This window comes from Quercus suber, unplaced genomic scaffold (assembly GCF_002906115.3).
Source record: "Quercus suber isolate HL8 unplaced genomic scaffold, Cork oak 2.0 scaffold_224, whole genome shotgun sequence".
Lineage (NCBI taxonomy): Eukaryota > Viridiplantae > Streptophyta > Magnoliopsida > Fagales > Fagaceae > Quercus > Quercus suber.
In genome coordinates, this window is record NW_027069682.1 from 503,676 (window position 1) to 524,176 (window position 20,501).

General features: G+C 33.3%; 4 protein-coding genes across 8 annotated transcripts; 2 read left to right on the forward strand and 2 right to left on the reverse strand.

Annotated features, from left to right (window-relative positions):
* The first annotated feature begins 300 nt into the window (after positions 1 to 300).
* Positions 301 to 3,117, forward strand: LOC136061314 (putative ubiquitin-like-specific protease 1B). 5 transcript variants are annotated; one of them, XR_010631576.1, is made up of 11 exons: positions 301 to 496; positions 585 to 688; positions 775 to 859; positions 944 to 1,030; positions 1,174 to 1,275; positions 1,353 to 1,490; positions 1,594 to 1,703; positions 1,790 to 1,859; positions 1,944 to 2,112; positions 2,282 to 2,369; positions 3,018 to 3,043. XR_010631576.1 is itself a non-coding variant. In XM_065780079.1 (10 exons), exons 1-9 carry the CDS (start codon positions 332 to 334, stop codon positions 2,079 to 2,081), a joined length of 999 nt encoding a protein of 332 aa, XP_065636151.1. In that variant the 5' UTR covers positions 301 to 331; the 3' UTR covers positions 2,082 to 2,112; positions 3,018 to 3,117. The 5 variants fall into 5 exon arrangements, 4 of the variants coding, with proteins under 4 accessions (XP_065636151.1, XP_065636150.1, XP_065636149.1 ...); XM_065780079.1 differs by lacking the exon at positions 2,282 to 2,369 and having other exon boundaries at positions 3,018 to 3,117; XM_065780078.1 differs by lacking the exon at positions 3,018 to 3,043 and having other exon boundaries at positions 2,282 to 2,408.
* Positions 3,033 to 4,744, forward strand: LOC136070297 (uncharacterized). The gene is made up of 4 exons (XM_065780082.1): positions 3,033 to 3,141; positions 3,343 to 3,527; positions 3,605 to 3,975; positions 4,409 to 4,744. Exons 1-4 carry the CDS (start codon positions 3,091 to 3,093, stop codon positions 4,432 to 4,434), a joined length of 633 nt encoding a protein of 210 aa, XP_065636154.1. The 5' UTR covers positions 3,033 to 3,090; the 3' UTR covers positions 4,435 to 4,744.
* LOC112022627 (bifunctional L-3-cyanoalanine synthase/cysteine synthase 1, mitochondrial) lies at positions 4,600 to 7,335 on the reverse strand. The gene is made up of 8 exons (XM_065780081.1): positions 6,930 to 7,335; positions 6,732 to 6,783; positions 6,544 to 6,601; positions 6,165 to 6,425; positions 5,705 to 5,756; positions 5,378 to 5,457; positions 5,204 to 5,263; positions 4,600 to 4,829 (listed from the first exon to the last, which is right to left on the reverse strand). The coding sequence occupies exons 1-8, from the start codon at positions 7,045 to 7,047 to the stop codon at positions 4,629 to 4,631; spliced, it is 882 nt and encodes a 293-aa protein (XP_065636153.1). The 5' UTR covers positions 7,048 to 7,335; the 3' UTR covers positions 4,600 to 4,628.
* Positions 7,336 to 8,841: 1,506 nt separating this feature from the next.
* Positions 8,842 to 11,193, reverse strand: LOC112022628 (protein FAR1-RELATED SEQUENCE 5). The gene has a single exon (XM_024055247.2). The coding sequence runs from the start codon at positions 11,191 to 11,193 to the stop codon at positions 8,842 to 8,844; it is 2,352 nt and encodes a 783-aa protein (XP_023911015.2).
* Positions 11,194 to 20,501: the final 9,308 nt, after the last annotated feature.

Here is a 20,501-nt window from a genome sequence, read left to right on the forward strand (position 1 = left end):
AAAGTATTTTACTTTTGACCAAATATTTTATTGCAAAATACTGTAAAATGTGAAAATATTTTATATCGAAACAAACAGAGCATTAGTTTCTCGTAGGCCACACCCTATTTTTTATAGTATTTATTTTTAATAAGAAAACTATCAACTTATTTTTAGTTTTTTCTACTTTATTTCTAGCAAAACTCAAAATGCAAAAAGTAAAAAAAAAAAACAATCATTCACCTAAAATTTGTGGAAAAGTGTTAGAGTATTAGTATTAATGGTGTCAAAAAACTTAGTAGCAACATGAGTTTTTTTTTTTTTTTTCTTTTTTATTGCACAGGATGTGGATATGTTGCAATTAACTTTTCCTCATAATGTTCAACTTAAAGCATCATGTGTTACACCTTCTAGCAAGCCTAAAGTCACCAGATCACAAAAACGTAGCCCAATTGTCACATCACAAGCTGAAGTTCCAAAAGTCAAAAAGAGGAAAGAAATCAAAGATTCATTGCAGGTAAGTTCATGAATGTATACATTGATATATAAGGGTGTGAATACAACATATTTTTATATGCTAATTTGATTATACTATATTCTTTTAGGAATCTAGACTGGGTGATGACGAGGATATGAATGAGTTCGAACCATTCACTGAAATGGAGAAGATCATATGTAACTACATTTTTAATAAAAATTTTGAAAAGAGGTTTGTCCTTTTTGAAGTTGGTATTAAAAATAATAAATTTATTGAATAAGCTCTAACATAAGAATTTGTCAATGAATAATGTTTAGTGAAGTTCTTGTTTCCATGAAATATGAGTATGGTGATCGTGCAGCTTTCAATACCTTGCTCCCTAACCAATGGATAAGCAGTCAGGTTAGTGTATGAAATTTAAATACACTAATAAATATTTGTGCTGTTTATTTATACAATAATTATAACAATTATGTTGTATTTTAGATTATTAATTTGTTCGTTTGCAAGATGAGGATGGAAGAGAACAGATATAAAGACATGTTTGTGTGGTATTTGCCAACGCATTTTGCTGTAAGTTTTCGTAATATTTTGGTTTGTGTGCTTATAGTGTTTAATTAATACACAAGTTGTCTATCTTGAATAAATGTTTTGGATTGTGCTTGTAGTGTTTAATTAATACCTTACTTTTTTGAAATTTTTTTATATTTTTGTAGCAAAAAATGCTCGAAGAAGATGGCAATCCCACACTAGAATGGTTTAAAAGGACATATAGGGACAATAACAAGTATATGTCAAATTTGATGAAGTGTGAACAGGTAATTTTACTTAGTGCGCGCACACACATGTATACTACATTGACACATGCTAATACATTGTTCATTTGTACCTGTAGATTTTTATCCCTATGAATGACGATAATAGTCATTGGTACTTATGTGTCATTGATTTTGTAAAAAGAATTACATATATACTGGACTCTTTGCAAAGCGCAACTAGTGAAGTCATTCGAACAAAAAATGTTAAAACTGTGGTATTGTTTCTTACTCTTTCTACTCAATAATGATTGTTTTTAATGTAATTTTGTTAGGTATTGTACTAAAAATAACTGATGTTAAAATCCAACTTTGCGATAGGTTACAGGCCTTGATAAGTTGTTGAGTTATTTGGAGAAAGACAAGTATATTGATAGTATTACCAGATTTAAATTGAAATCACCAGTCTCAAATCCTCAACAAAATAATGGGTAGGTACCAAATTGTACTAGTACATATGGATAACTATTCTATGCATTCTTCTAATTGCAGAATTTTAACAATTTTCATTTTTCAGGTATGATTGCGGGATGTATGTTATAAAACACATGTTTACAAATACTTCCTGGAGGCATTTACCCCTTTTGGTAAAAAATTTCTTTGAATTAAATACAAATTTTCATCATCATTTGTTTAAACTACTTGTTAATTACATGTCTAATTATTTGTAGGAGAGCTGGTCGGAACGTTTACATTACAAGTTGGCAGCAAGTCTAGTGCTTTCAAAGGATAATGATCAACGTTCGAGAATTGTTGAAATTGCTAGAAACATTCCACTACAGGAATATTTTCGATCACTCAAAGATTAGTATAAAAGAATGAATAGGATACTGTTTATGAGTTAGTGATTTAGTGTTTGAATTTTTTTTTTAATGAATGGGAGATTGAATTTTTATCTTTCATACAGCAATTTAGTAAATTGCTTTTTATTTTTCTAATGAATGTGAGGCTGAATTTTTATTTTTTGCACATACATTTGTGTTGTGTGCACAAACTGTTTTGATTTCAGCTGCTTGGTTTAAAGAGCTTCTGACTCTCTTCATCTCTCCCCACTCTCTTCATCTGAAGCATTGAACAGATTTTTGGTTTGTGTAAAGGTCATATCATAGTAATTGATGTTTTTGAGTTTCTTTTTAGACCCATCTTGAGTTTTGGCTATTTAAGTGTTTTTAAGAGGTACTTGAGAAGGTTTGTGGCCTTTTTACCAGACTAGCAAATATGTGTCTTCCTTGTAGAATAATGAGTACAATGTGATAAATTATAGTTTTCAGTTTTAATGTGGTAAAGCAAGTACTCTTGACTATTTTGGCAATCTCTTTTGGCTTAGAAGCAAAATATATATTATATTGAAGATTGTGTCTTGAATAATAAGTGCTGGAGTTGCACTTCATCTTCAAGTATATTTTATTAAAGATTGTGTCTTGAGTAATAAGTGTAATAGCTATGGTTGTATTTTCTGCAGATTAGTGTTTGGATCTTGGTGGGAAATCTGATACCTGTTACTCTCTTGACAACATGACCAATTTTAATCTTAATATCATTTTTGCGGGTGGGGGTAGAGAATTGAAACTGGACTATGAAATTTAAGGATCTTAACAGGATTTAGAATTTCTTATTGGTTGTTCCAAGAGTATCATGCTTTAAGAAATTTTGTGAATATTGAGAATGTATCAAATGTCTTGCAATTTTAATGAATGTTTGAAAAGGTTTAGTACCTAATTTGGCTGTATTGTTTGAAAGGTCAGAAAAGAGATACAGCAATGCTATGAACTCATACACAGACTTGGGAGGGGAGTCGTGTATTTGGGTTCTTCGAGGATGGGACCTGCTCCTTCTCATTACCTGCAAACACAAGAGTTGGGTAGAGAGGCAAGTGACTTTATACATTGATTCCTGCCTGCTTTTCTGGGCATACATGCATGTAAATTTTGGTATCCAAATCACGTATTCACATGCATCAAGAATGGTGATACATGGAAGCACAAAATCACAAATTGCCTTTCTCTTACATATTTTTCCTATTAATTGAGGTTAACTTTTCCTTATGATCTTCCATCCTCCATCGGGCAGATTGCAAATCTTTTGGACTGCACTTCATGGAGTGGGATTGGCCCTGCGTTAATGGATGCTGCTACTAAAGGTGCTTTACAAGCAGGAAAACCAGTGGGTGGATTTAAGATAGGTCAAGAAGCTGGTGAATGGACAGCCTCAAATCTTCATCCATATCTACCTCCAGAAACTTACCTTACTTGCAGGTAATATACTATTGTTGCTACCTTATCATTGGATTTTGATGCTTCTCAGTTGCATTAACTGCTTTTTAATAATTCAGGTTTTTTTCTGCAAGGAAGCATGGGTTGGTGGATGCTATAGTTAGGAGCAGTAGTTCTAATAGAACTGCCGTTGTTGCTCTTCCTGGTGGTATTGGTACACTAGATGAGGTGTTTGAGATATTAGCATTAATTCAACTAGAACGGATAGGATCAAAGCTTCCTGTACCCTTCCCTTTAATGAACTATGACTCATTCTACTCAAAGTTATTAGACTTTCTTGATGATTGTGAGGGTTGGGGTACAGTTTCCAAAGGAGAGGTTGCATCACTGTGGACGGTTTGCGACAATAACTTAGAGGCTTTGACTTATTTAGCAGAATTTTATAATCTCCCTCTTAGTGACAAAGATAAACATGGAACTGAACTACAAAGTATTCGTGGCACGGTTTCTTCATAATTTTTGCAGTTGACAATGATTTGATTGTTATGAGATTCTTTTCCAATCCATATGATATTTTACGTGTAATAGATGTAATGGCATCAAGAATGCTGCACACTAACGATCATTCCAAAATTAAGAAATGGATGTTTTAAAGTCTTTTTGGAATGGGGAAAACTATCATTAAATCCTGGTTCATTGATCTGTAATAGGTCATAATTCAGCTTGGAATTACTTGGCTGAATCTGGTTACAAATAAAAGAATTGTAGTTTACAGTTAATTTTACGATCAAGTTAAAAATGAGTCTCACCTATAGCTTTCAGTGAGCAGCCAGAAATTGCCATTGTTGGTTTTCTTATTCACTTGATGATGTGTATTCATTCTATGTACCTTAAGCTGATTTTTATTTGGTTTTCTTTTGCAGGAAATTTGGAACCATTAACTGATTGACATTCTTTTCAAAACGGACCACGAACAATATGGTTATGGGATAGATCAGATTCATCAGAATATGGCAAAAAGAATAACTGTTTAAGTTAGAAGTTTGAACTAGCTGTGAGAAATGAGAACAATACCAAAGCAATTAGTCATGCCAAGACACGCAAAGAAGGCAAATTCCAAAAATTCTGTAAAAACTTGTGCACTCAAGACTTTGAAGAGTAATATGGATAATGTTTACAGCTCTTAAAAAATGTATACTTCATGTATTCCTTTGATGGAGGACACAAGCAATTTATAATTATAGGTACTTCCTTTGAAACTGGTTGCATGTTTTCAGCTTCTTTCTTCAGCTCTTGAAACAGGACAGATGGCAAGTATCGCTCCCTAAAACTTGGATGAATAGTCTGAAATTCAAACAATCAACAACCATTTATGGGCATTAATGCTTGAATCAAACACATTACATAAGAACATAAACACTAGAGATGCTGATAATAAAGAACACCATTTGCTTGTGTTGATTGAATTAGAAGCTTTTTCACAACCAAAACTGGTGATGTGTAGAGAAATGAATTTTGGAAACAGAATTATTTTTTCAGAATATAACCTTATTCACATTTCATGTATAAAACTTGTGAATTAAAGAAGAAAAAGATAATAGACAATGAAAGTGTAGAGATAGAGCATTCTCCAGTAGCATCAGCTGATATAATTAAGTTGTGAGCACCCATGAAAGTGTAGAGATAGATATACTTGAAAGAGTAATTTGAGTAATTACCATAAGTCCCTCCTTCAATGCTAATTCCCTGGCCATATTTACCGCATCTTTGCTACTAACCTACCAGATACGTTTCAACATGACAGTTAGGGAAAACCAAAACTATTAGCAACAATACTATATTCTTTTTAAAATCTTTCTGTCATTGCTAACAGCATCATCAACAACACTTACCTCAAGAAATTTTTCCATTACATCCATGTCCAAAATATTTGGTTTGAACCAAACCCCATTGCCAGTAATCTGATGAGGACCTGATTCAAAATTTCAACAATATTAGAGTGTTAACTTCTCTTACCAGGACAATGTTATCTACAAAGGCATAGATAAACTTGAAAGTTACAAAGTCTGAATCTTCGTTTCTTTTATAGTCTTCCATTATTAGATATCAGCTGGACGAAAAAAAGATAAATTTGAAAATTTACCAACTTTGTTCTCTTCAGAGGTTATAAAAAAATAAAAAAAGGAACTAGATAAGAAAGAAAATAGCATGAATTTTACCTTGTTTACCACCATTCAATACGTTACTTTCTGCAGGTTCTACTCCATATATCTACAAGAAAACAACCAAAATATTAACAAGGAATGAAACAGAATTATAAGGGTGAATGTGGGCAAAGCATGAATCATTATCTTTACATTAGGGATTTAAGGTACTGTCCGACACCAAAGACAGTGCCTCCACTACCAATTCCCATGACAAAAATGTCAACTTGTCCATAAGTATCTTCCCATATCTCAGGACCTATAGTTTCAAAATGCACCTGTTTTCCATTTTGAGGTCAATCACATATCCACCATCCACTAAGCAGGAGAGGATGAATAATGTATGTACTATATTTGAATTGATTCTAAACTATATATAATTTAAGATAATTATGTAGCATAGAAAATTTTATCCTACATGATACCAATAAAGACTTTTCAGTTACAGGAGAAAATTAAAGGCAGGATTAGTTACCAAGGTGTTGGCAGGATTTGAAAATTGTTGGAGCATGAAAGCATTTGGTGTAGATTCTAAAAGATCATATGCCTTCTTAACTGTTCCCCCCATCCCCTCGGTGGGATCAGTGAGAATTAAATCAGCATCAAATGCTCTCATAGTTACCCTCCTCTCCAAGCTTGTGTAAGAGGGCATGGTTAGAACTGTTTTGTATCCTTTGAGGGCTGAGATAAATGCCATACTGATCCCCATATTCCTGACGTGGGCTCTATCAGTTGTCTAACATAACATTTATACTAAATTAGACAAACCTGAAGCTGCAGTATCAGTTTAAGAAAAAAATAAGTGATAACAAGGAAAAAATAAATAGATCAATAAGTTAAAGTATTCAGCTAACCTTCCTAGGGGTAATTAAGTTTTTCTTTTCTGCATCCACAATCATGGCATGTGCTGCTCTATGAACAAAAATAAGCAAAACAATTATACATTTTAATCATAAAAATGTAGTCAGCAATATGTGTTTTAAACTGTAATAACAAGAAATATATGCTAGTAAATCTAGATTATGAGGAGGAAAGAAGATACCTGTCTTTGATGCTAGCAGTAGGTTGCATCATTTCTTGCTTGACAGCAATATCTGAGTTCAATAAAAAGGATATGAGTTCATAGTTCAAAAGAAGATCATTATAAATATATTGTAGTTGGTTTTGTGGATTGTGGTTTCTTTTTCTTTTTCTTTTTAAATAAGTAGACCAAAGAAAGAACAAAGGAATTCAGACTCACCTAGTGAGTAAATGGATTTCGTGTAAACTCTCAAGGACTTTATGCCACTGAGGAAAGGACATCTCGGGCAATGAAAGCCTGTCCTATCAGGCAATTCAAGTGCAGGATGACTCGGCATATCCAAATCACAAAGCACCACTCTCCCTATAGATGAGTAATGGGGAAGCTCTCAAGATGAACAATGAAGCTTTGTATTTTGATAAAAAAAAAAAAAAGGTCTACAAACCAGGGGAAGTATTTCATAACCAAGTTACTGATAATTTCGAAAACTTGTGACAAAGGAAGAAACGGGCGAATTACTTGAATAAATCCTGTTATACTACCAATTAAAAAATAAATGTTAGTAAAACAAAAATGCAAAATTTTAATGAGTACAATTTGCATCTAAAAAAACTAGTACATCTAGTCGTCTGTGTGCCAATTGCTAAGCACTGCTGTGCAGTTAACTTTTGGCCAACTAAAGTAAACTTCTAGACTAGGAATGAAGTTCTCCACAGCTGTACAGAATTTGACATATAAATAGTTTTGTTTTATTTTATTTATTTATATAATATATATATATATATTAGTTTTGTTGATTTAAAGTTCTGTATAGATAACAGTAATAACAATATAATAATATATAATAGTATGGTTTATAGTATTAGATTATCTATTTATATATGAAAATAGTTTTTTTTTTTTTTTTTTGAGAAACATTGAAAATAGTGTTGAACCCCTTAAAAAAGCTATAAGATGTAAAAAAAAAATTTGAAATTAAGTATAAATAATTTTTGTACGATGAAAGAATGTAGGCACAACTTTATTGAGCTCAAGTTAGTTTATAAAAACAAAATTGCAACTCCAAAAAGGTGTGCTTACCAAAGCAAGAGGGAGGGCTTGGCTTGAAGAGAGTTTGATCTTGGAATAAAGTTGCAGTGTTGAAGCTCATTTGAAAACTATTTACTCATATGCGGGTTCCTTATGGTTGCTAGGGTGCATAACTATTCCCAAGAGCAGGTCACATGCACAGCATCAACATTGGAGTAAGGTTCACGAGCATAGAATATACCTTTAGTGCCTGCAATGTGATAGCTACCACAAAAGACAAACTTCAATATAAAAACAACATAACTTTCCTTTGATACAAACAAAAAATTATAATACAATAAATGCAGGCCAGAAAGAAGCCATAAAATGTGTATCATGCTAGGAAACACATACCAAAGAGGAATATCTATGCAATGGAGTAACACATATCAACCTTGCCCAGACCTGTAAAGAAAATTGTTTTATCAAATAACAAGTTTTCAGGATTTGTTAACGAAATTTAGTATCAAATTTACAACCTAAGCTCGAAATCCTGAAATGGAGTGTCCTTGGGAAGTTCTGATATAGGAACAGCACAGCTACTAGGTGCCATTTGAAGCTTTAAAGGTGTATCAATGGTTCTATTTATCATAAGATTTTGCAAATTTAAAATTACTTACAGCATTTAAATCGTAAATGTTATAATGGCAAATTCAACATGATTTATGGTGCAAACTTCATTAATGGAAATATAAAAGTTATCTCAACATTGAGTGCAAATCTCATATCTTGATACTATCTCCTGTAACTTCACTTAATAACACAGCATCCTAGCTAAGCAACAAAGGCTACCCTAACCCCCACCCACCCACACACAAAGTGCAAACAAATATGCACTTGACTTAGCACCTAACTAAAACAAAGAATGTGATATCTATTAGCCGCAACCATTAACATGCTGGAGGCATCTTCCCTGCAAAGAGAAAAACACATATCAACTAAAAATTTTATTAATTTTCAAGGCAGCAATGTTGAAATTGAAATACTAAGATGAAAGAATTGCCTCACAATGTTGGGGTGTATTCAGCATAGCATTAGGAATGTTGACATCTGCGCTTTATGATTAAATGTCTCCAACATAATCTGTTCGTAAATTAGGTGAGCCAACTGGTGCATCTGATGCAGGTTGTTCCATGAATTCATGTGAGTTGTCACTGTAAACATGTTCACCTTGATGAATATGGATAGATGGACATGTGCGCCTTGTGTGTCCAACATCTCTACAGTTACTACATCGCCTAACTTTCGCACTGCTATTACTTGTGCTACCATGGTCACCTTTAGTCTTTACAATAGCTGGGTCACGAACATTTCTTTTGATTCCAACTCTACCATGTATCCCTTCTCCATTTGCATTTATATTTGAATTGTAAAGTTCTTCCATGCGGCATTTCAACCTTGCTATTTCAACCTTCAATTCTTCAAAGCCTTCTTTTGTTCTTGAGCCAAAGAAACACATCTGACTACAACTAAAAGATAACGCACTAAACCGTGCCATACTTATGACGTCCGGAGAAATTTGGGATTCATGTTTGTCAGATAGGTCAGACTTTGCAGTTTTCAGCAATCTCTTCATTATACATGATGGTGGAATCTGTTTCAAATGTTCAGCCTTCATAATAGCAAATAAGTGTGCACAAGGATATCCATACGATTCAAATAGCAAACATGAGCACTTCATATGTTGATCTTTTGGATAATACACAACCTCCCATTTTGAGTCAGGACATTCATATTGAGTTAAGGTATAGGTGCGATAACCTTCACTCTCTATGCTATCAAGCACAATAAATGTTTGTTCATTCATTATTTCTTCCTGAACCATACTGAACATCTCCCTTGTCAATATATTAGCAGCATGCTTCTCAATTTTAACTAACTTAGTAATCAAAATTGGTTCAGTATAATTTGAACTAAAATCTGCTCCCATTTCATTGTGTCTGATACGTGTAAGTGCTCTATCAACTTGTTGGAACAACTGATAAAGCCTAGTCTTTTTATTCACGTATCTATTAAAGAATGCATTCATGGCTTCACAACGTTGTGTACTCCTACACCCGGAAAAAAAATGACCTCTCATGTAAGCTTCTGCCCATTTCTTTTTCTTAGCATACATTTCATGCAACCATTCATGGTTATGTAAGTTGTGTTTGTCGACCATTTTCTTCCACATGTCTTCAAATTCATCTGGTGTAACATACCGCACCATACACGTGATAAAACTTTGATATGCTTCCGTATTGGGTAGATTTGCAAAAGCATTCCTATCAAGATGCCACACACATAAACGATGTCGAGACTCTGGAAAAACACTTTTAATAGCTGCACTCATTGCTTTGTCCCCATCAGTCACAACCGAAATAGGCGTCTTATTGTTCATTGCTAGAAGCAGATTTTGCAACACCCAAATATACGTTTCAACGGTCTCATCAACCAATACTGCACAACCAAAAACTGTGGTCTGTCGGTGGTGGTTGACTCCTACCAATATAACTAGGGGCTTTTTGTATACATTCGTCTTGTATGTTGTATCAAATGCCAGTACATCTCCAAAACATTCGTAATCTAACCGGCTTTGGGAATCTGTCCAAAACATATTGGCCAAACGGCTTTCTTTATCAACAGTGTACCGGTAAAAAAATGACGAGTCCATATCTACCTTGGCTTGTAAATATGCCAAAGCACATTCTGCATCACCATCAGGCATATTAGAATTTTGATCTGCCACTACATGGTTGTAGAGGTCTTTTGGAATGAACCCTACATTCTCATATCCTCCAGCTTGTTGGATCAAATTGTCCATGATTTGATTTGATTTTATCCCAACATTATGCAGTGCTGTAATGTAAGCCTTATCAGAATCCTTAATATGCCTGTGTGAACGAAGAAATTGAGTCTGTAATTGAACAACTAAGTCATGATTATGCACCTTTTTAAACTCTACTACCACCCATTCATTTGACCTTCGATCAAACCTAATACGAAAAGCTGCCTTGCAACCAGTTCTAGTTATTGGCCTTGCCTCTCGCTTGCAATTTAAGTTATCCTCCTTTCTTGTTGGTCGAAATCCTTCTTTTGCACAAACCCATCTCCTAGACGTGACAATGTTATTTTTGTTGCGCTTTATCTCATCTTTGCGAATGCTAAAGCCAACTAACTTCGCATATGTGTTATAAAATTGTCCGCCATCGTCTAGGGAACTAAATCTCAAACCAGTTATGTCTGCATCTGTCAAATGATCTATTCCTTTGTCAAGAATAGTGCTCCAATGTTTTTGCACATTTTGTGTAGCATCACCACTGCCTTGTTGTCCCATGATACATTCATTATCTATAACATTATTAACATCCTTGCCAGCATCATCATTCACATCAATGAACACAACCTTCCCACTGTTCTCTGTATTATGATCCATGTGGTTTGTGGACCAATATATTATTCCTAAAAATCAATATACACTTATCAATAAAAAATAAAAAAAGGGTAACACAATAAAGCTAACATAATGTTACAAGTAACACCAACAATTATTAACAAACATTACATATTAATAAGTCACTGATAATGCATAAGTTTGGAATAACTTCAAGCAATTCACTTACACTATAGAGAGCACAAACCAGTAATTTGGACCATTATCACTCAGAAATCAAGGATGAAAATTTTACACGAGGATTTAAAAAGAACCAAAACTTCTTAAGTTAATGCTTAATTATCAAAAAATTTGAAGTCATTTAAATTAGAGAAACAGAAATCAGCATGACTGGACAATTTCATTTCCAAATTGAGGAATCTATACAAATTAGATAAGAAGAAAAAGACCACACGTTGGTACCTATGGTTAATGACCATTAAAATGAAATAAGTACACATGTCAAGTATATCTGCAATGATAACCAAGTGGGGGGGGAAGCAAAGATAGTCAGAAAGAAACAAAACCAAATATATGTTTAAAAAACTGGAAGTAAAGATTGATCCTCTAAACTATTGTCTAATTTCATAATGTGACTTGTAAACTATTGTCTAATTAACCAAATAAACACAGTAAAATATTTGCATATTAACACAACAAATATTTGAATTAGATACAATATAAACATACAGTGTCAAAAAGAACAAGTTGCAATGGAACAAATAAATTTCTGAACAAGCTTACCTCCTTCAGAAGGTCTGCTTCTGGCGAATATAGAGACCACTGCAACAGCATCAAAGAATTAGACATAAAATGTTGTTTACCATGCAAGATTTCCAGAGTACCAGTTGATGTATTAAACTAATAATCCACCTGCAATCAGCATGTTGGACTTCAAAGTAAGAGAAATCTCAACAAAGAGAAGGTGAAAGAACAAACAGCACCATAACAGTCCATGAAACCAGGAACCACACAGTAATTGACACCTACCATGACTTTGTGATTTAATATTTATTCGCACAAAACAAGACTCTACCCAGGCTAATCATTTGTGTTGAACAATTATATATATATATATATATAAGTAGTATAATCTATACAAAAAAGAAGATTACTCCCGTGCACTATGATTAACACAGTAGAGCAGTGAAACTCACCGTGTGTAGTACTATTTTGTCATGGCTTGTTCGTGATAAAAATGTATACAGGAGAAGACCAATGCTTTGAGTCAATATCCTAATTATGGAATACACTAATATTAGGAAACAATAATATTGTACAAGCAATAACAAAAGTAACAAAATCAATATGAATAAATAGATTAAAAATTATTATTCTTTGATGTATAAAGTTTATTCTTAATATCTTTGTTCACATGTCAATGATATTTTACTCACCATAATTAAAAAACAACTGTCAAATGAGTAAAGCATCAAATTTCAGGGAATAAAGAAACAAAATGCAGAAGTACACATGTAGAAAAGATGCAAGGGACCTAGAAGTCATAGAATCCTTGAATAAGTGAAAAGCACATAGACCCCCAGGCCAAATAAATTTCCTACTTCTTGAAAGTAAAATTTCCTGAGTAATTGAGAATAAAGAAGTATACTGCTTTGATGTGCTCAAGAATCTCTTGACTCTTTTTTCACCATCACTAACAATTTTTTTTTTTCTTAGAAAAAAAAAAGCAGGAATTTCGGTTAGAATTTATCATTTTTTTTTTAAATGCTTCACATATTATAATTTTATTTTTGAATGATAAAAAAATCAGTCTCCCTTTCAAAAGAAAAAAGAAAAAGAAAAAGACAATTCACTAAATCACCAAAGATAAACATTCAATCTCCCATTCATTAAATATAAAAAGAATTCACTAAATCATTGTCATTTTAGTAACCAAAAATAATCATGTAGCAGAATTTTTCTAGCATTTTCTATAATTTTGGAACATTCATTTTCTTTTGAAAGCACTAGATTTGATGCTAACTTATATCACAAATGTTCATACTAGTTATGCTTGGCAAAAAGAAATTATTAAGTACAAAACTTAACAAAATTACATATCAAATTATTATTAAGCACTAAGAGAAAGAAACAATACCACTGTTTGAACACTTTTTGTTCGCATGTCTTGCCCAGTTGTGCTTGGCAAAAAGTCCAATATATGTATACATCTTTCTGAACTAAAGTCAATGATACATAAGTACTAGTGACTATTATTGTCATTCATAGGGATATAAATCTACAAGTACAAATTAACAATGTATTAGTATGTGTTAACGCAAAATACAAAGTACGTTGAGTAAAATTACATGTTCATTAAACATCAATTATGACATATACTTGTCATTGTCCCTATATGTATTTTTAAACCATTCCAGTGTGGGATTGCCATCTTTATCAATCAATTTTTGCTTCAAGTATCTATATAAAGAAATAAGTAAGTATAAAAGTACTAATAGATGTGATATTGGTACTACCCAGTGTGACAATGGAACTATTAAATGTGAGAAAAAAAATTAAGGGAACCACTAAATGTGACAAAAGATCTGTCAAATGTGATGTTGGTACTGCCAAATGTGACAATAGAACCTTCAATGTGAGGGGGAAAAAAAAAAAAAAGAACCACCAAATTTGACAAAATAACAGTCACATGTGACGTTGGAACTGTATAATGTGGGCTTGTGGCCTTGTGGGATTCTTAGAGCTCCGTGGGTTTGTGGGATTCTTTGCTTGCGAAAATTTTGAAAAACAACCATTTTTTTCCGCGGGAATTTCAATATAAAATTTTATTTTTCAAATGTAAAATATTTTACATGTAAAAAATTTTACTGTAAAATATTTTCACGTGATTGGAAGGATAAATCACATGAAAAATGCAAGCCATCAAGTGTTTGGAGCTTGTTGGTGGTGCCTAGATCGATTTGATTTACTAAATATATTTTACTTTTGACTAAATATTTTACTACAAAACAAACATTGTCAAATATGAAAAAAAAAATCATAGAGAGAGAGAGAGAGAGAGAGAGAGAGAGAGAGAGAGAGAGGTGAAAACTGAAAAAAGGGAAAGGAAAGAATTTTTGGTCAGAGGAGGTGAATTTACAAGAAATGAGGGAGAGAGTCATTCTTAGATTTCAGGGGCATTATAGTCATTTTGGTCACTTTTTAGGTAGCGAACTCGCCAACTCACCAAAACCGACCCGACTTGACCCAACCTATCGGGTTAGGTCAATTTTTAGGAGATGGTGGGTTGGGTTGGGTCATGATTTTTTTTTTTTTTTTTTAATAGCGAGTCGGGTTAGGTTTGGGTCATGAGATTTACAAACCTACCTAACCCGACCCGACCCACCTATATTTAATATATTTTTAAATTTAAAAAAATATATTATATATATATATATATTTTGCCCCTCTTCCTAGATAAACCATGTACATTACACCACTAAGACATAGGAGAATGCATATGTGATTGGATCTGAACCCTACACTTGGAATGGCTGCGAGCAAATGAAGAGGAAGCATTGGCTAAAAGATCCTATTCTTGGTCCATGCCAAAGGCGTGACTACTTTGGGAAGAAAGTAAGATATGCACCTAATATGGGACTCAAGTACTCACAAAAAAGGAGATAGCGACTTTCTAAGTTCAGCAACTATAGGGACACTCCTTATTGGTTGAATGCATGTTAGACTACCTTAGAGACACATGTATGATTCACAATAGTCCTGATGTCCCTCTCAATGTCCAGGACTTGTTTTCCAAGCAGTGGCAAGGTCACCTACCCACAGGTCTCAGTGCCACGTTGGCACAATCTCTATCCTCTAGTCAGCTTTCCATATCACAGCTATGGAAAGGTCCAAAATAGAGAAATGATGACTTAACATTTGTCTTTGTACTTAGCCATATTCCTCAAATTATAAGAGGAACATTCAGCTATATTTTAGGGTAAGAACCCAAGTAAATATTTGAAAAAGAGAGTAGGAAGTTGATAAGATAGGAAGGTAGAAAACAAGATCTCTTTTTAAGGAAGAACACCCTTATTTTACACGAGTGACCTCTTTTCCCCACATAATACAAATTTGAATAGAGCAAGAACATTCAATTCTTGCTCAAACCGTAGTTTTTCGTCCCTTTTCCTAGGGTTTTCCACGTACATCTTGTGTCCTTTTTATGTTCTTGCTATCACTTTCTTCTTCTCTAACGTGTGTTATGTCAAAGCTAGCATCTTTGTCACTTAGAAGCTTTTTCAGGTAAATGTACTGCTAGATAACTTATTTTATTCCTTTATATAAGCTCAAATCTAACTTGCATGTACAAAACCCAAACCTTAAGTTTTTCTTATATAGTTTGTGTTTGTTTGGCATTATGCTCATGATTATTTGGTTATAAATTTGCTTTTAATTATAGTGGTGTTGTTCTAATGCTAATTTAATAATAATGAAAAGAAAAATTGTCCAACCCATGGGTCCAACCGACCCAACCCGATCCACGTGGGTTGGGTTGGGTTGGGTTGAAAAAACTTCTCAACCCGACCCATGCACACCCCTAACTAAGGGTATCTTGGTCTTTATTAAGTTTGTAAGGGTATTTTTAGATTTCTCTATGTATAGGGACCATTATGGTCATTTTCTTTTGTAAGGGTATTATGGTCATATACATATTTCTAAGGGTAGTTTGGTCATATTTTAGTTTCGTGGTCATTTTAGTAATTTTTTAGATTTTATGGTAATTTCGGTCATTTTCTAAGTTTCCAGATTATTTGGTCAATTTTGTTTGTTTTAAGGGTGTTTTGGTCATTTCTTAGTTTTCGTGGTTATTTTAGTCATATTTTGGTTTTTTTTTGGTAAGTAGTTTTTATTTTATTTTATTTTATGTATTTAAGTTTTAGGGTTATTTTGCCATTTTTTAGGTTCTAAGGGTATTTTGGTCATTTTTTTAGGTTTCATTGGTATTATGGTAATTGGTGAGAAAAAAAAAGAGAACTATCAAATGTGACAAAAGTACCACCGAATGTGAGAACAGTACAGTTAATTGTTAGGTATTGGTACTGCCTAATGTGACAATAGAACTATCATTTGCGAGAAAAGAAAAATTTGTGGTCTTGCTTAGGGTTTTGTTTAGTAATCATCGCTCTAGATAGGTTTTTGTGGATGGTTTGGACGAGAAGAATTTGAGAGATGAAACTGAAGAGAAGCATAGACTATAGAAAAACCAAGAGAAAGGAGAAGAAAGTTAGAGATTCAGAAACTGATAGCAAAGACTGAAAAGTTTTTATTATACGAAAGTGCAGTACGGTGGTACTAGTACTACTCAATGTAAAGATAGTACCATTAAATCTGAGAGAAAATAAGACTATGGGAACGTGGTAGAAGTGCAGTGACATGTGACGTAGGTGCTACATAATGTGAAGGTAGTACCATCAAATGTGAGAAAGAATAAGAGAATTGTTGAATGTGACAAAAGTACAGTTATATGTGATGTTGGTACTACTTAATGTGAGGATGATACCATAAAATGTGAGAAAAATAAGGGAACCATTGAATGTGACAAAAGTATAGTCACATGTAATGTTAGTACTGCACAATGTGAGGCTGGTACCATAAAATGTGAGAAAAAAAAATAAAGGAACCATCGAATGTAACGAAGGTATAGTCACATATGATGTTGGTACTGCGCAATGTGAGAATGATACCATAAAGTGTGAGAAAAAAATAAGGAAATCATCGAATGTGACAAAAGTATAGTCACATGTGATATTGGTATTGCGTAATGTGAGGATGGTACCATAAAATGTGAAAAAAAATAAGGGAACCATTGAGTGTGACAAAAGTACAGTCACATGTGATGTTGGTACTGCGCAATGTGAGGATAGTACCATCAAATGTGAGAAAAAAAATAAGGGAACCATCGAATGTGACAAAAGAACAATCACATATGATGTTGGTACTGCGCAATATGAGGATAGTATCATCAAATGTGAGAAAAAAATAAAGGAACCACCGAATGTGACAAAAATACAGTCACATGTGAAGTTAGTACTGCATAATGTGAGGATGGTACTATCAAATGTGAGAAAAAATAAAGGAACTACCGAATGTGATAAAAGTATAGTCACATGTGATGTTGGTACCGCGCAATGTGAGGATGGTACCATCAAATGTGATAAAAAAAATATGGGAACCACCAAATGTGATAAAAATACAGTCACATATGATGTTGGTACTGCACAATGTGAGGATGGTATCATCAAATGTGAGAAAAAATAAGGGAACTACCGAATGTGACAAAAGTACAGTTACATGTGGTGTTAGTACTACACAATGTGAGGATAGTACCATCAAATGTGATGTTTTGGTAACTTGGTATAGCAGGTTGCCTACTAGTGGATACCGTACCCCCCAAAAAAAAGGGGGGGTATGCTAGAATTACCCATCATGAAATAATAAAAGTGGGACAGAAAATTTAAATTGCCCATATTGTTCAAAAATAGTTGATGTTCCATAAAATAAAATTAAAAAAAAAAAATTTATCTTCGCTGGTAAAATCTGAAAAGGCTCATCAAAATCCTTAACCTCTGCTATTTTAAAGTCCACTACAGATAACTAACTTCTATTGATAACCACATTGATGTTGAGAAACAGTTTGAACCAGAAGATGTCCAACTTGTCACTTCAATTTGTTCTTTAAAAAAGTAAAAAACACACCCAAAACTTTTGCACTAATTAAGGTAAACCTCACAAACCAACCCCTCTAACCCTCTCAATTCGTAAAAAACAAAATAGTTATGGTGGTTTCTATCCAAACACTTTGCTATAGAAAATGTTGACATAGCATTTCTGTTCTATAAATAGCCTTCTGAAAATTGTATAAATCACTTCTCAACCATATCATAAGTCATCTTTCACTAAACCCCAACATCAGAGAAACCATTGTAGTTATTAAATCTAATAAAAACTATGGTTTTCAAGGACTACACCTTTTTCTCTTATGTCTTTTTAGCGACAGCCGTCTTCATCCTCATTGGCCAGGCTCATGGCGCTAGCCTATGCGACAATTCTCCTTATAAGAAAATATGTGCTTCAATTGTCTATAACCGGACTGACCCTCGTCAAGCCTCAATTGCAGCTGTTCACAAATTGGTTTTCCAAAGCAAAGTTGCAAAGGTAGTGGCTCAAAGGCAAAACAGGACCACCGAAATTAATTATTGCATAGCGAAATTTGACCTTGCCATTGGCTTCCTCAAAAAGTCCTTGGAATTCATGAAGGCTGGTGACTTCCATAACCTGAGGACCTACATTATTCAAGCCCGGGTCGCCTACGGTGGATGCGATAGTGAGTTTCGGACTTCTGGCAAGCCCAATCCCATTGCCAAATCTACTCAGTTCTTACAGGACATGACTTATGTCGGTGCGTATCTAGCAACTTTAATTAAATGAAAAAGTGCTTGTGATTTGTGTGCAAGTAAATAAAAGTGGTCTGAAGAAATTGTTATAAAAAAAGATTTTGGCTCTTTTTTTTTTCTTTTTTTTTAAATAAAATTATGGGGGAGGCCATGTTTGTTGTATTTGTGTCTTGTATAGCTCTTTCTTGCGCCATTGTGATAGGAGAAAATCAATTATTCTTAAACTTTTTTTTTTTTAATAATAAATATCTTGACATTTACACACAACAAGCGATTTGTAATAAACACTTATATATATATATATATCCACACACACTAAACTAACCTATTTTGAGCACCCTAATAAAATTGTGAACACTCTGAATTGAGAATTACAAGAATTAGGTTAAAATAATAATAATAATTCTACATCTACAACATTTTTAGAATAATTTCACAAGAAATCTTTTGTGGTAAGCTATTAGTAGTTCTAATTAAGACCCCATAATTACATCATTTTTTACCTACTAATATAGCTTGTCTTATACAATCTATTGTAAAAATATCGTGGATATAACATTACTTCCAAAATAATTTTGGCTCCAAACATAATCCTTAACCCCTTACATAAATAAATAAATAAAAGAATTTAAATCACAAAAATAAAAATGAACCCAAATAACAAAAAATTAACCCCAAACAAAAACAAGACTAGATCAAACAACAAGAAACTAACAAATTATTAAACAAAATTCAAAACAAAAAATTAAAAATTCCAAATAATTCAAAATTGTAACTAGTTCAACACAGCACATAAAAATAATCTCTAATTTCATTTTTACTTAGAAAACGATATCAAGACAAATACCGTGTTTGTGGGTTCTTCTTTTCGGTTTACAATTATATTCTCTTTGGTTTTGCAGTCAACGATTTTGCATGCTCTTCTTAGTGATTTGGCTTACAATTGTAGCAAATCTCTCTCTCTCTCTCTCTCTCTCTCTCTCTCTCTCTCTCTCTCTCTCTCTCTCTCTCATGTAAATTGCACCTCTGAGTTAATTTTACTTTTTTTCAATTGAGTTCTTTAAATTTCAAATTTATTCAATTAAGAGCTTTAGTCTAATTCAATTAAAAAAATTTCGTTAACAATACAAAATCATTTTTATTAATTTTTTTTTTCATATGATAAAAATATTTTTTAATGGAAATTTGAAGAACTCAATTAGAAAATGTAATTTGCATCTTTTTTTTTTAGCAGAAGAGTGTAATTTTCATTTTAGCTAAAAATAAATAAATAAAAAAAGTATCCATACTATTAGAGGTTGTTGCAGAAGAGTCTTTACAAAGCCAGCTACTTGCCTCGTACTCACAGCTCATCCACCTCCAAGTTAATTTCCAATTCAACAGAAGAGTCTTTCACATTATTTCCTATATATCGTTTGCCATGCTAGGAAGGTGTGTGGACTTTCCTAAACTGCTAATATAAGCAGAAAGAAAACTGAACCACTAGGAAAAGAGACCCACACGCATGCCATAGAATTTCTGCACATGGTTGTGAAACATTCTTGTCGAAGTCCACGCCATTTTCTCACCTTTTAATTCTCACCCATGGTCAAGCTTTAGAGCATTTGCTTAATTTTGATGAGATTGATCAACCTAGCAAAATATCAGGTAAGATTACGAAGAATAAACTGATTTATAAGGTAGTAGTAGGATCATGCACGTGGCAAATAAGGGTCACTACCATCTCCAACAAAACGAAGGAAATCAAGTCAAAGGCATGCTGCAATTTTGATACATTTTTCAATTCCTTGTAGATTCTTTTTCACCAAGCTAATGATAATTCGCTCTCTAGCTAAAGATACTGCATTGGCTACCATTTTGTAATTATTTCCATTTCATTTCTACAATTGGGTCAACAATTTTACTACCATTCAC